Consider the following 15,350-nt stretch of genomic DNA (forward strand, 5'->3'; position numbering starts at 1 on the left):
TGAGTTGTCATTGCCTTGAGTCATCCCCATCCTATGGCACAGACCCCCAGGGCCCCTGGACAAGGATAATGTAAATTAGCTGACCCACAGCAGATGTGAACTTGTGGCTTAGGTCTCATCTTTGAACATTAGCCCTAGGCCTTCCATCTTCTCCAGTTTTCTCTTGTTCAGGTTGCCTGGGACTCCTGGATCCATACTTACCCAGCTTCAAAGGAAGTCTCTTCTAGTCCTGCCTCAGGGCTGTTGCATATGCTGTTTCTGACATCTAGAACACTTCCCCCCCGGTTCTCTCCATCCCATTCTCTTTAGTCCAGATGCCAACTCTTTGGAGCAGCCTCCTGACCCCCTCAAGTGACCCCTGACCTCCTCTCATTTTCTGGGTCAGCCCTTGAGGCCTTCATAGCCCTCATCCCAGTGTACAGCTATGTTGCTGGCTTACTGTCCGTCTCCTCCACTGAGGAAGCAAGTTCCATGAGAACAGAGACCCTGTCAGTTCTAGGGTTTATGGCTAGGTCATAAACCTAGCCCAGTGCTCTGGTACAAAATAGGGGCTTAATATAGTCAAACTCCATCATAAGACAAGAAGCCAAGTCCAAATTTTTCAGTCATGCAAAATGCGGAGTTACGTTATTTCAGGAGCAATGAAAAGCAACGTTCTTCTGTTGGTCTGTACTATGACAAAAAGCCCAAAAGTCAAGATCATGGAACCTGACCACATGCAGCAGACCAAACTGAGAAAGCTCCAGAGGAGCATGGGACAGTCACTTCTTTACCAACCGGCCCATCCCGAGATAAGGGTTTTGCCCACCATCACTTGAGGTGGGCTCCAGGCAGAGGAAAGAGATAAGTTTGGGTTGCCCTGTAGTGGATTTTTCTCCATTTCAAGGATTTACTGTATTTGTAGAGAAAATTACTTCAGACTAGAGCAGTCCCTGGAAGGGAATAGGAGAATGTTTTTTTAAAAGACAGGCCTGAGTGTTCCAGAAGTGTATTGCTAATTCCAGAAGGGGCCCCAGAGTTCTCAGGGTCCTGGCCTGGTTAGCCTGGAAGGTCATTGGAATGCTGGACCCCACAAAAAATGCTGCCTGTACCCCAAACTACAGTGGGGTCCCTCTGGCTTCCCTGGACCAGCTGGGGCTTCGCTTGGTTGTTCTTCAATCCATGCGTCCAGTCTTTTAACAAATGGGCACAGAAGGAGCCCTTTGCTGGTCACTGTTTATAGCGACAGGCAAGTGAGGGGGGGGCAGACACAGTAGCAGCACCACGGGTGCAGGGATGGTGCAGAGCAGGGCGGGCCCCCCAGGAGGAGCATCCAGCTGAGATCGAGGTCACGGCAGGTTTCTTAGAGGAGGGGACCTGGCACACTCTCTCCATCATGGCCCCATCCCTCTTGGCAAAGAACTTGCTGGAAGGCACTGTCTCTTTTATTGAGCCTATAGAGGTATCCTTGTCCCCTGTGCAGATAAGAAAGCCAAGGGTGGAAAGGAGCCAGGGGTCCCATGGAATGAGTCAAGTTGGGGAGAGAACCGTCAACTCACTCTTTCTTTCTCTCAATTTCTCTCTCTCATTCTCTCTCTCTCTCTCTCTCTCTCTCTCGTTCTGGTTTGCACTTTGCTCTCTAGGCCACGGGAAGTTTGGGCTGCCTGATATGAGAGGGACCCCGCCTTCATTCTCTCCCACTGTCAACCTCAGGGAACCACGGATGCCTGGAGCATTAGGGGCAGTGCCAGCAGCTCGCCTGGCCAGTGAGAGCCGAGCAGAGGCCCCACAGCCCATCCCATGCCCTGTCCTCAGATTCGCTTGGGCATGCTGCTCCCCGGCCCACCTGGGAACTAGGACCTTTGCTCTCTGTAGCTCCCAGGACTCCCCAGGAGGATCTATTTATGTCTGGCTGGCCTGCCTGCTGTGCCAGGAGAGGACAAAGGACAGCCCCACCTTGTGTCTTCCCCACCCCATACCATGTGCCTCCTGCAAATCCTGGTCCAGAGGCCCTCCTGGAGCACCCTCTCTGGGACCTGGCTTGCCCCTGAACCTCCCTCAAGAAACCAGCTCCAGATGCTGGAGAACAAGCTGTTCTTCTGGAAGTCTCTGCGCTCCAGGGGGCAGGATGGAGGAGGAAGATTTGGGTGGAGTTAAGTCAAGACCGTGAGCATTGCTCTGGCTGGAACACTGTGTAACCCCCTCAAGCAGACGAGGGGAAGTCAGAATAAGTAGCAGGACCCTTGACCAGGATGGGCAAGAAGAAGGTAAGGGTGGGGGTGTCTGGTTCAGAAGAGGCTGGGAGGCACAAGAGATGGTCTAGAACTCTGACTATCACAGAAAATATGTCCAAGGGATCAATTTCCTTGGAATGTCAGAGAGTCTGATCTCCATGACCTGGACATACCATGTCACCAGCAAAGTCAGCTTGACAACTGGGGCAATTATGGGCTTCCCTGCTGCCGACTTCACCATGCCTCCTCTCCCAAGTCTCCTGGGACAGAGCCCTCACCGCAGCTTCCTTGGCCCTTGGCCCTTGGTTCTTGGCCCAGGAGCCATTTCACCCATCCCAGAGAGGCTGACACATCTGGGCTGGGCTGTGTGGTCCAGTATAACAGCTGGACAGCAGCAGCTGTCCCCCTTTTCCCCTTCCAAAAGAAAAACAAAAATGAAAGCAACAGAGGAGTAAGGCAGGCTCTTCAGGCCCTCCTGGAGAGCCGGGAGTCGGTTTTAAAGCAGTCACTGAGGGGAACTGCTTCTGAGGCGGGGAGGCCCAAGCCCTTTCCCAAGTGTGCCCCTCTGCCTGGGCCATCCTCACCTCTCCTAAACTCACTGTGTGACCTTGGACAAATCACTTCCCCTCTCTGGGCCCTGGCTGCATCATTGCTGAACTAGATAGAGAGTTCTTTGAGAGCAGGAACATCAGACGATTATTTTTTTTTTTAAGATTTTTATTTATTTGTTAGAGAGAGAGATACAGAGCACAAGCACAGGCAGACAGAGTGGCAGGCTAGAGGCAGAGGGAGAAGCAGGCTGCCTGCCGAGCAATGAGCCTGATGTGGGACTCGATCCCAGGACACTGGGATCATGACCTGAGCAGAAGGCAGACGCTTAACCAACTGAGCCACCCAGGTGTCCCCAGACGATTATTTTTATCTGTTGCCCAGTTATAGCTATAGGGACTGAGTGCTGAGGAAATGCTTATTTATTGGATGGATAGATGGATGGATGGATGGATGGATGGATGGATGGATGGATGGAAGGAAGGAAGGAAAGCAAGGAAGGAGTGGGGAGAGGTGATGGATGGATAGATGGGTAGATGAACAGACAGTGGAAGAAAGGACACTTCCACACTTCCAGCTTTAATACCTTTTGTTAAAGTGGACTTTATTTTTTATGGACATAGTGATTGTTAACCTAAATTCCACATCTACCTTTCACTTTACCATAGTAGCCTTTTCTGTCATAAAAGAATATAGGTAAGGCATGCATATGAATTGTAAAGGATAATAAAATAGATATGAGTGTACTCACTACCCCTGTTAAAGAACTGAGCCCAGGAGCGCCTGGGTGGCTCAGTGGTTTAAGCCTCTGCCTTCAGCTCAGGTCATGATCTCAGGGTCCTGGGATCAAGCCCCGCATCGGGCTCTCTGCTCAGCGGGGAGCCTACTTCCCCCTCTCTCTCTGCCTGCCTCTCTGCCTACTTGTGATCTCTCTCTATCAAATAAATAAATAAAAATCTTTAAAAAAAAAAAAAAAGAACTGAGCCCAGCTCTGAGTATCTGGGTCTCTCAAAGCTGCCTGAGTTTGGGGGAGAGGTGTTCTAGGGACCCTGAGTCCACTCCATTCTGGGCAGATTCTGAACAGGAATGTCCTGGGACCTGGTACCTACTCCCAGACCCAACCTGACCAGACAGCAAGCCCACAGGTCAGATAGCTAATACCTCAAAAACACAGGGGTCCTGAGCCATCCTGAGATGGGGTGGGTGGCCGTGAAAGATCTCCTTTAATGGCTCAGACCTGGGAGCAAATCTTGGCTTTCACCATTTGTCATCTCTGTGAACTTGGGCAGCTGCTGGAACCTCTCCCAGCTGATTTTCTTCATCCATTAAGTATGACCATAGGCCATGGGGTTCTTCGGAGGATTCTGTTAGATAAGGCCTAGCACAGCGCCTGGCACATAGTAAGGCCTCCATAAATTGTAGTTGTTGCCACTGATTTTATTCTGATTGTTGTTGTCATGACCTGAAAGGGAGTTCCCAGCATTGGCCAGTCCTCAGAGGAAGGTTCCACCTTCTCCATTCCTGTGGTGAGCCCTGATTGTAGGAATTTTATTTCCCTTATCTGTCTGACCTCTTGGGAGCTGGAAGGCTCTTTTGAGTAAAGACGGAAGATGCCAGACCCCCTTGGCAAAGCTCTTTCTGGGCTTAGCCAGGGATGAGCTACATTGGGACCCCAAGTGAGGACCCAGTGCATGAAATTTGGGGGCATAGTTTGTACCTGGCTTTGTACTTGGTGTTGGGACAGGGCAGCAGAAAATCAATGATTCCTTGAACAACCAGCATTGTCATGTTTGTTTAAGAGCACGGACTCTGCAATCAGAGCTTGGGTTCAAATCCTGATTCAGTCTCTTGCTAATTGAATGAACCTGGGGAAACTACTTAACTTCTCTGTGCCTCAGTTTCCTCAACTTTAAATGAGGATACTACCTTATCTTCTGAAAATTAAATGAGATACTACATGGAAGGAGCTACAACAGTGCCAGGGACATAGATATTAGCTGCTATTATTATTATTATTTTCATTATTAGGCATACTATAAGCTAGGCCCTGTGTGAGGCCCAGTAGAGAGTTCAAGGATGAACTCCATCCTGCATCCTACCCTCAAGGACGTATGAGTTCAGAAGGAGAGATGGGTCCCATTGTGCCTACTTAGAGTTCAGGACATGATACTAACCATTGACTCAACAATCTATAAGTGCTGTAGCAGTTCAAGAGGGGCATCAGGAGGTATGGTGGGCGACCAAGGAGGGCTTCTTAGTGGAAGTGGCATTTTAATTGGGCCTTAGGGGATGATAGGAGTTGGAATAAAGAAATAAAGGGCAAAGGTATTCCAGACACTAGGAATGGTATAAGCAAAGGCCCTGGGGCACTGAAGCTCAAAGCAGTTTCAAGGAGCTGGGAGTGGTCATCCAACTAGGATAGAGGGAAGAGAAGGACGAGGGTCTCCAACTACAGTGCTGAGTTGAGACACATGAATAACAGAGCTTCGATGCCATGCTTAGGAGATAGGAGTTTTTTAGTAGGGAGGAGGGAGCCAAAGATAGTTCTGAGCCGGACAAAGTGGTGGTCCCAGTGACTCTGAACTGTATCAGTGCTAGGAGTTTAGGGTCCATTAGGAATCTTCTGTCAGCCTGTCTGGATGCTGAGGGACCCTCACCAAAGGGTGAGAGGATTGTGTCTGGAGTCCGGAGCAGCCTGAGGCTGTAGCCAAGCCCAGGTCCCTTCTCTTCTCTGACTTCCACCCTGTGCCCTGATGTGACTCTCACACTGGGCTGGAGTACCAGTTCTCATCAGGCTCTTTCATCTGCAGCCCTTGGGCCAGGCTGACCTGGAGAGGCCCAAGGCAACTCCACCCTTGCAAGGAAACAGAATTCGCGCTGCAGGGCCCAGAGCTCCAGCCTGAACCATGTCCTTCCTCCTGGCCCGGCCCCAGGCCCTAAAGGGTTCCTCTACCCCTCCAACAGCTCAGGACCCTCCACTCTCAGCCCTACAGGGACATGTAGGGCGCTGGGGGTCTAGAAGGATCTGAGCCCTCCTTCTGAGGCCATCCCAGTCTGGCACCCTCACCTCCTTGGCCCTCTCAGCCATCAGCTAAGACAAGATGCCCAGAGCCCCTTTCATCATCCTCCCAGAGAAGAGGCCCAGCCCTGCCCTCTGCTGCCCCACGGCCTTCACCCCTTTCTCTCCCAGAGCTGCAAATCAGTTCCACATTTGGGATCTGGCATGCACTATCTGCTCAGAACTTTCCCCTCCCAGTTAGCTCAGGCTCCCATCTCCCCCCACCCCACATGGTCAGCCCATGGGGTCTGCAGAAGGGGAAGGGCTCCTGCCTTCCGTGACCTCTTCAGAGGTCTGAGAGGGAGCTAGACTGTGGCAAGGCACCAGAGGGACCACTGACAGGAGGCCCTCCCGGAGAGAGATGAAAGAGAGAGGGTAGAGGGGGTGGGGCCGAGACAGAGCTTGAGCAAAGCATATGAGGGGATGAGGGGTTGGGGGTGGTGAGGGAAGGAGCGAGGTAGTTCCCAGCTCAGCACATTCCTGAGACATCTGGACGCGCTGGAAGGGCCCCAGCTGGCCCGCATGGCTGTGGCTCCAGCTTCTTTGCTCTGTGATGTCAGGACCCAGCACTCCCCCTCCTCTCCGAGTCCCACTGGCCTGAGGTCCACCTTGGGGCTGAGTGTTGGGGTCTCCTCGCCAGACCCCTCACCCTCATTGAGCAAGAATGAGGCTGCTGAGGCCCCGGAGGAAACGCCTGCCCCAGAGGAGGGCCTGGGCATGGCGGTAGGAGCCCCACAGCAAAGGCCCAGGGGTTTGCCTGTGCAACGGACTCCAGGAGATTCCTCTCGGAGGCTGATGCCAGGCCCTCTCTTCTCCTTGGAAGGGAGATACAGAGGAAAGGCTCTGGAAATGGCTGCTTACCTCAAGCTGTGTGATGCTGAGCAACTCCACTGTCTTCCTTGGCTCTCCGTTCTTTTCTCTGTAATAATAATAATAATAATAATAATAACAACAGCAGCAGCAGCTCCGTGTCAGTGAGACCCTTCCACACATCCTGCATTGTGTCCCAAACTTTACAAATGTCTTCATTTATTGAAGCCTCGTGGCACCCTAGTAGTTAGAGATCAGTACCCCTAGTTTAGAGCTGGGACTGGGGCCCAGAGAGGTTAAGAAAGTTGCCCAAGGCTACACAGTAAGTAACAGCCAGAATTAGAACTGGATCGGTCTGCCTCCCTTGCTCTTAACCATTGAACTCCACTGCCTCTGTGAATAAGAGGGGACGGACCTAACGATGCCAGAATTCTTTTTAGCTCAAAAATGGTGATGATTTTTTTTGGCAATCGTGGGGCTCTTCAAGAAGGGCAGGGGCAGGCATTAGTCACACACTGGGTGGGGGAAGGAGAACAGAGGCAGCTGGCTTTGAAGCATCTGATGGGTCAGGAGTCTTTGGAGCTCCCCTCCCTTGGAGTCCCAGAGAGGCCCAAACCCTCAAGGCTAGAGCCACAGCCTGATCCCCAGCCGAACCCAGGGGTCCCGCACCTTCCCTGAAGGCAAGGAGTAAATAAGGAGAGAGAATGCAGCGTCTTCCAAAAATAAAACCTGAGGACAACTCAGACAGGCCGGGACAGCTGAGGAAGCCAGGGGCCGAACGCTGAGTGCACTGGAGAGAGGGAAGAGGCCAAGGGAGTTCCAGCCAGAGCCGGGTGGCAGGCTCCAACTGAGAAGGGCCTTCCAGCTGGCCAGGGGCCGGGAGAGCAGCTTGGCTGGGTGGCCACGGGGCTCTGTTGACACTCTCGGGCCTAGTCAAACCCTGAGGGCAGCTCCTACAGCACCAAATAGGGGACTCTGGTCCCTGAGAACTGGTCTGTCTGGGGCTTAAGAACAATAGGGCCTTGGGAAAGAACCACCTGGGTACCACAGGCCCCACTAGGGAGGAGCTGAGGGAAGGAGGCCAGGAGCATGGAAACTCTGCCTGCAGCGGGAGTAAGCTGGCATGGAAGCGGAATTCAGGCCAGTCATTCCTGGAGGCTCAGCTGCAGAAGAAAGGCCTCAGTCCATTAACTCACTGGCACATTCCTTCATTCACCCATTCGTTCAGTCCATCAGGCAGTCACTCAGCAAACAGCTGAGCACCTAGCATGTGCTGGGACCAGCGCTGGGCTTCAGAGATACACATGAGAACTGGTCACAGCAGACATAGAGGCGATGTGGCTGGATCATCTCAAGCTATACTAAGACACTAGGAAACTATCCTAAGAAGGATAGTAAGAAGCCATCAATAGATACCGAGGAGGAAAGTCACATAGTCATATTGTGTTAGGAGGTACCTCTTAATGGAAGGTAGAGAATGTTCTGGAGACTGATCAGAGTTCAAGCCTGAGACTTACCTTCCTCAGTGGGGTGTATTCATACTGCTAGTCAGAAAGTCTTTTGTGAGCAGGAGCTGGACTTTGTTCATCTGTATATACACAGGCCTGGGCACATAGTAGGTGCTTAGTAAATCCTGAAGGAATATATAAGTCATGAATAAATGGATGTGATTAGATGTCCTTATTCTCCAGAGGCCCCCAGTGCCAGCACTGGCACTGAGTCTCCAGTGTCCTGAGCTGTTCCACAGGGATCCTCTGGCCACCGCGTATGGACCAACATCTCCAGCAGCCAGACCGTGGGCTGCTGCGCCCTCAGTGGTGCCAGTCACAGCTAATCCCAGCCCTGGGCGGCGGCACTTGCTGCCACCGCTTCCTCCTGCCCAGACAGTACCTGGCACTAACCCCAGGGCTGGGCCACAGCACATGGGCCGCCTGGTTGGAAGGTGCCAGGGGCTGGCCAGGAACCTGCAGGCCAGCTCTCTCTGCTTTCCTGAGGGGTGTGTGGCCTGGCCAGGGAAGGGTTACCTGTGTCAGGGGAGGGGAGCAGAGAGCCACTCCAGCAGGGGGCTATAGGGGAGAATGAGAACACACGCTCTCCCCAGACCCTGCTGTGTGTGCGGGAAGCAGCCAATGGTGGGCTCTCCCTTCCTCTCTCCAGCACAAGCACGGAAAGGCTCAATCCCTGTGGCATCCCCTCCTCCAGTCCCAGCCCTCACTGTCCCAGCCCCAGGCAAGCCTGGGACTCCCAATGCTGCCTCGCTGGGGGTCATATGACTCAGGCGTGTGGGTTGGCGCAGTCAGCCTCTAGTTCTGTGGTGGTGTGACATGTTGTGTGTGTTCAAGTGAGAGGGTGCGGGGCCGTGCCTGACCATCTCGGGGGTGGCTGCGCGCATATGCGTGTCTACAGGAGAATGTGTGTCCGTCTGATCACCCCTGGGGAGTGTGTCCTTGATGGGGCTGTGTTGGTGCCTGCTGGTGTCAGCCTCGGGGAACCCCTGAGTGTGTGTGTGCCAGGCTGGATGTGGGATGTGTCCGAGGATGCGGATCTTCCGTTGTGTGGTATCAGAAAAGTGGTGTTTCCCTTGTAAGAAGGAACCTCACAGCCCACGTCGGTAGAGCACATGCACATGTATGCACACACATACACACACAGAGAAGCTTTTCTGCTTACTTGGACTTGGGCTCTGTGGTGAATAGTTCGGTAGGGGGAAAATATGAAACCTCAGCAGCCGCCTTCCCTGGGCCTGTGGGGAACGGGGGATGAGAGTGAGGTTGGAGGTTGGAACAATGTGTCCCCCTCCTTAACCCCCATGCCTTTGCCAGGAAGACTCAGGGACCAGCTCCAGGGACTGGAGAACTGGCTCCACCCCTTCCCAGTCCCCAGGGAGGCCAGGACAGAGGAAAAGAGCCCAATCTCTGAAGACTTGTTCGCCTCACGCTTTTTCTGTCTACCACCCCTGCCTCAGTAGGAACACGGTGTATAACAGATAGGGGAAACTGAGGCCTGTCAAGGAGATATCACCTGCCCCTGCCCAGGTCTGCCCTGGAGCACAGCTGGATCTTGAACTGGGGACTCCCAAGTCTGGGTCCAGGGCCTTTTCCCCTTCACGAGAGGACCTTTGATTCTGGCTCTGGGAAGGGGCCCCCAAATGCCCGGATGGCGATGCTTAAGGACTGGGAGGGCCTGACAACCAGATACCCAGGGGCCCACCTCCTCTCCCCTAAGTCCCTCCCTGGTCTTTCTTGAGCCTACCCCTCTCCCCACCACACACACACACACACACACACACATACACACTCAGGGCACAGCACTGACTCAGACTGGTGGCCCTTCAGCTTGAAATGGGGTCGATTTTCTAGTGACCACGAGGCAAGTAACCGTCCCGGAATGTATGGGTCAGTATGGTGGGAGGGGGGTGCCTGCGGGGGAGGGAAGGGGGAAATGTGAGAGGACTCTCCTCCCATCTCTCCCCAGAGCTAACTCTCGGAAGGAATGTCCGGGCTCGGGATTTCCCCCCACTCTTTATCCCACAGCTCAGGCTGGACCCAGTCTGGTCTCCTCCCTCCTTCCCCCAAGCACCGACGGAATCAGCGCGGGCGAGGGGAGAGGCAGAAGTCAGGGACCCGGGTGCATGAGCCGTGGGGCTAGGGGCGGAGGGAAGGGGGAGCTCTGAGGCTGCCCCAGGATGGGGGAAGAACCTTCTCCCGCACACCGTCTGGGCAGACCGCTGGACTCCCGGAGCTTTCCCCTCTCTGCCTTGACCCCAGTGAAGAAATTACAGGAGGGGAACTGAGAGGAGCTACAGTTGGTCCTGTTACCGCCCCAAGAGCGTTCCCACTCCACGCAAGGCCAAGGACCCGCCGCCCCGTCAGTGCGCCCAGTGGTAGGGCTGCTCGAAGACGGACGGAGGGAGCTGAGCTGGAAGAGCCGTGAAGGGACTTAAGAATTGCGGCTCGACCTCCCCTGCGAGCCGGGGACGTCTGGCGAGACCCTCCCTCTCCACTTCCCCCCTCCTGCTGGGGGGTCGTGCCACTTATAAGGGTCTTGGGACTGCGTGGGGCTGCCGGCCTCCTGAAGCTCGCAGGGGCCGTCAGCGCCTCTGCCCAAAGCGCAGAGAAGCACGCGCGGTCGGACCTGGCGCTCCAGGCCCTTCCCACGCCCCGGCGGTCTGCGAAGCGCGGAATCCTCCTTCGCTCGCTCCCCGCCGCCGGCTTCCCGCAGCCTCCTCCCATTGGCCAGGAGCTCCGCGGGACCCACCAATGAGCAGGCCGGACTCCGGCGCGGGGCGGTCCCACAGCGCGCGGGCGTTAACCTCTGGCGGGCGACTTGTGACTGGCGGGACCCGGTGTTTCTTTACATTCAAAGGGCAGGCGGCTGAGACCCGGCTACCGCTGCGGGTGTCGCCGGGAGTGGTGTGCGCGGAGATGCAAGCAGGACAGTCCGAGACTTCTCCGACAGAGAGAGAGAGGGAGGGAAGCCGGGGCTAACTGCGCCTGGCCTCCGAGAAGGAGCTTATATTGGCAGGACTGTAGGAAAAAGTCTTTAACGAGGAGGGAAACAAATCATAATATTTCCTTCTCTGGCTTCCCATCCCGGTTGCCTGGCAAGGCACCCCAGAATGCTCACCACCCTCATAGAACCCTATCCCCCTCTGAAAGTTGACCCATGACCCCCTGCCATTTACAGATTTAACACCCCGAGATCCCCGGAGTGGGCTTTCCAAGGTTGGGGGAGGGTGGGTACCGTGGAAGAAGTGCGAGGACAAGGAGAAGGTGATTCCCATTCCTGTGCAGCCTTGGAGCTGCAGAGAACCCCTCCCTCACCCTGGGTAGGTGGCCTTCCCTCTCTGGACCTCAGTTTCTTCATTAGGAAATGGGATGGGAGTGGGAAGTGAGGACCGTCGGTTTTCTCCGGTACCTTCTGTCTCTAATGTGATGATACAAACCAGCCATAACTGGGCTGCTTTGAAAAGTCAGGCACCAGGTAGAAACAAAGCTACAAAGTTCTCCGAAGGGAGTCCCTTCTGGTATGTTCCCTTGAGTAGGAGATTGGCCTGGAGGTAATGAGACATGCCCACCATGACCGCCGGTGGTGCGACCAGCACACAAGGAAGCCCTGCGCAAAGAGGATGTGTTTTCTGAATGTCCTCCCCCTCCCCCCCACACCCTGTCTGCCCCTTGGCCGCCCTCCCCTTACACTTGGCTCCCACCCTCTGGAAGCTCCATCTTGCTGGGCCTTGGCTGCTGTTTCCAGCAGGTGGGGGCTGCTCACAAAACGGGGCCAGCTGAGCTCCCTGAGCAGGATCTGCGGGCACCCTGAAAGGGGTCTCTGAGAAGGGCCTGTTTCATCTGCCTGGAGTTAAGGCCTTCAGGGACCCCCAGCCCAGACTGAAGGAAGCATTTCTCCTCTCCCAGGCCCCAGGAAAAGGCTTGGCAAACCCTTATCTCCTGAGAAGCAGCTGCTGGAGGAATACCTTAGCGGCTGACTCACTGCCCTCCCTTCCTCACCACCCCCTCCCACTGGGCCCCACACCATGCCTCTGAGAGACCCCGAGAGAAAGGGCAGAGGCAAAGCGCCCCCAGCTGGGCTGGCCCAGTCCTGCAGAGGGTCTAGCTCGCATAGTCCCAGTCCTGGGGCGGGCTGGGGCTGGGGTGTGGGGGAGTACCTTGTAAATGGTCTTAGTGCGGGATCAGTTATTCTCAGAGATGTGTTTAGTACTAGTATCTCCTCGTACTGCCTCACGCCAGGCGCTGATGATCAATTGACATACTGATGGCATTGCCTTCTGGGGTTCAAGGCCATATCCCTCCACCAGCAGTTACCACCGGCCAGGTGCTGGGATCCAGCAGGTGAACGAGATACAGACTCCGTCTCAGGGAATTTTCAGGCTGGCAAACAGGCAATTTGTGAACAGAGCAATGTCTGCTACAGTTGGGGAAGGACTGGACAATGAGGGGTTGTGGACACTTCCTGTTGTACTTGGCTTCCCTGGGCCTCAGTTTCCCTCTCTGTCAAATGCAGATATGCAACTTCCTTATCCCATTGGGTGATTATGAGGATTAACTAAAATCATGCATATGAAAGCACTTTGGAAGGTTAAAATCATGGTAAAAATGGAGAGTAGATGATAAGTCCTGGCAAACTGGGAGAAGGGGAGAGAGAACCTGCGTTGATGGGTTTCTGCATTTATTTTGTCCTTGATTCTTTGATCATTCTTCAGCTCAGCTCAGGCTCAGACTGGCTTTTGGCAGCTGCTATTTTCATACTAATAATGGCTACCAACCACTGAGTACTCACTACACACTAGGCACCATTCTGCTACGTGCATTAATGTGCGTGTGTTCTGTGTATAAGGGGTATACGTACTTTACTCATTTTACCCTCATAATCCTATAAGGTGAATATTAAGCACCTCACAAATATTTGCTCTTCATGACAACATTATGATGTAGGCACTATTATTTCCCCTTTGCAGATAGGGAAACTGAGGCACAGAGAAGTGAAATATTCTCAAGCTTATTCTCAGAGGGCTTCTCTGTTCACCCCTTCAGGACTGGGGCAGGCTTTGAATATTCCATGCCACAAAGGGCCAATGGATCCAGACCTCAAGCCACCACCACAGAAGCCAGTCATTAACCCCACACCAGGCTGGACTCCAGGACCTGAAGCAATCCCCCTCCCACTGCCTCTTCCACCCCACCACCAAATGTACTCAGTCAGTAAATAATGAACAGCAGTAGTGTTTCCTTACATGTTTATAATTCTTTAAGAGAGAAAAAAATAAGCACCTACTACATACCAGGCACAGGGTGTTTTATTAATAATAAGAGGTAATGTTTGTTGAGTACTTGTTATGTACCCAGGGCCATCGTCACAACAATTCTGACAGAATCTGTTATCATCCTCACCATACGAAAGAGGAAATGAAGCAAAGAGACGTTAATTAACTTACCCAAGATCTCAGAGATGAATATTTTTCAACCTTTTTCATTTCTAAGAAATGTATTTTACTTCATTACTGAGTACACACACACACACACACACACACACACACACACACACAACTGGGACAAGAACCTCACCAGGTATTTTAGCTCCCTACATGAAGTGCAGTCTGGTATTTTCTACTCTTCTTTCTGTTTTATTTTTTCTTAAATCCTGGTTGTGACCTACTAGATTGATTTCACAACCCGTTCATGAGTCCCTGAGCCACAGTTTCATCAACACTGAGTCATAGCCACAAGTATCCAGGCCAGGATTCGAACCCATGTAACATGGCTTTGGAGCCTAATCTCCTGGCATAAAGTACGTCTGGAAGAGCAGAGTCTGGAGGCATAAGGACAAATGTGGACTGTGCTAATGAGGGGAGGAGAAGCCTTGATAATCCCCCACCTTGCACTCCAGTGAAAGATACCAAAGACACCAACACATCTCTAGGATGCAGACTTGCTGGTGTAGACACACCCTCTTTATTTAGTCTTCCCATGAAGTAGGGTGGATGGAGAATCAGTCTGAGTGACTGAACCAAGGTCCCAGAGCCAGAACTGAGAGCCTGGTATCCTGTCACCTGGTCCAGGGATGCTACTGCACCCTCTCCTTAAGGATAATGACAGTGAGGCAGGAGATGGCAAGCGGGGGTGGAGGGAGAGGTAGTGGTGACAGCGGTGATGGTCATGACAGAACCCATAATAGTTGTCCTGGGTACTTGGGTAGTGGGGAGGGTGGTGGCGTTACTGATGGCAGGAAGAATAATGGGGAGGTTGCAGTGACAGTGGCAATGGTGGCAGGTTTGGGAGCCCCACTACAACAGCATGTGTGCCCCCATTTCAAGCAAAGCTGACTGCCCCCTCCCCTTTCTCCTTCCCCAGCACTTCCCGGAGCACCTGGACCACTTTGCAGAAAACATGGAGGACTTCTCCAACGACCTGTTCAGCAGTTTCTTTGATGATCCCGTGCTGGACGAGAAGAGCCCTCTACTGGACATGGAACTGGACTCCCCCACCCCAGGCATCCAGGCTGAGCACAGCTACTCCCTGAGCGGTGACTCGGCGCCTCAGAGCCCCCTCGTGCCCATCAAGATGGAGGACACCACCCAAGGTAAGAAAGGGTAGCAGAACCCAGGGACAGCCCAGACCCCAGGACTCCCAGGAGGGTTTGATATAAGAGAGAACAAAAAGGCAGGGGGCCGCACTCCTCTGAGAGGTGTTTGTGGGTGACTCCTCCGGGAAGCCCCTGGGCATCTCAGCCTGCAGTGCCCTTCTCTGCTCCCTTGAAAGCTTCCTCCCCCACTCCCCACCCCCCCAGAAAAATGAGGCTTCAGGAAAGTTCTTCAGGAGAATTTTACCATGTTCACACACACAGTAAAATGCTTGGTAGGGACATGGGAGCAAGCAAGCCCCCCACCCTTGCCACCATGGCATCCTCCAGCCTCAAGGGCCTGCGCACGGGGTACAGGGTGTGGACCAATCCGGTTCCGCTGTGCATTCGATGCTTCTCCCAGCAGCCATGTGATCTTGAGCAAGTTGCTTTATCTCCCTGGGCCTGTTTTCTCAGTTATAAAATGAAGATAATAAATGTGTCATAGGAATTCTGGCCAGGATTTTTAAATCTGTACATAAAATACCCAGTTGAGTGCCCAGCGCATAATATATAAAAAGAATTATTGGCTATTTTCACTGTGAGTGTTAAAGTCTTGTTAATACTTTAGCGGCTGGCCCAGG

The 15,350-nt window shown here is 53.4% G+C and overlaps 1 protein-coding gene and 1 long non-coding RNA gene across 4 annotated transcripts in view; one reads left to right on the forward strand and one right to left on the reverse strand.

Moving 5' to 3' along the window:
• Nucleotides 1–15,350, forward strand: part of CREB3L1 (cAMP responsive element binding protein 3 like 1) — a 34,344-nt gene that overhangs the window by 3,981 nt on the left and 15,013 nt on the right. Inside the window, exon 2 of the mRNA XM_082747443.1 lies at nt 14,499–14,727. Coding sequence (XP_082603569.1) covers nt 14,499–14,727 — 229 coding nt within the window. The remainder of the gene's footprint in view (nt 1–14,498; nt 14,728–15,350) is intronic.
• Nucleotides 3,509–10,794, reverse strand: LOC309840537. Of its 3 annotated transcripts, none has more exons than XR_014298653.1 (5): nt 10,765–10,794; nt 9,301–9,373; nt 8,148–8,263; nt 6,682–6,739; nt 3,509–4,224 (listed from the first exon to the last, which is right to left on the reverse strand). It is a non-coding gene; the product is annotated as an uncharacterized lncRNA (long non-coding RNA). The 3 variants fall into 3 exon arrangements; XR_014298654.1 differs by lacking the exon at nt 10,765–10,794 and adding an exon at nt 9,946–10,008; XR_014298655.1 differs by lacking the exon at nt 10,765–10,794 and adding an exon at nt 9,924–9,983.

This window comes from Mustela nivalis, assembly GCF_964662115.1.
Source record: "Mustela nivalis genome assembly, chromosome: 9".
Taxonomy (NCBI): Eukaryota; Metazoa; Chordata; class Mammalia; order Carnivora; family Mustelidae; genus Mustela; species Mustela nivalis.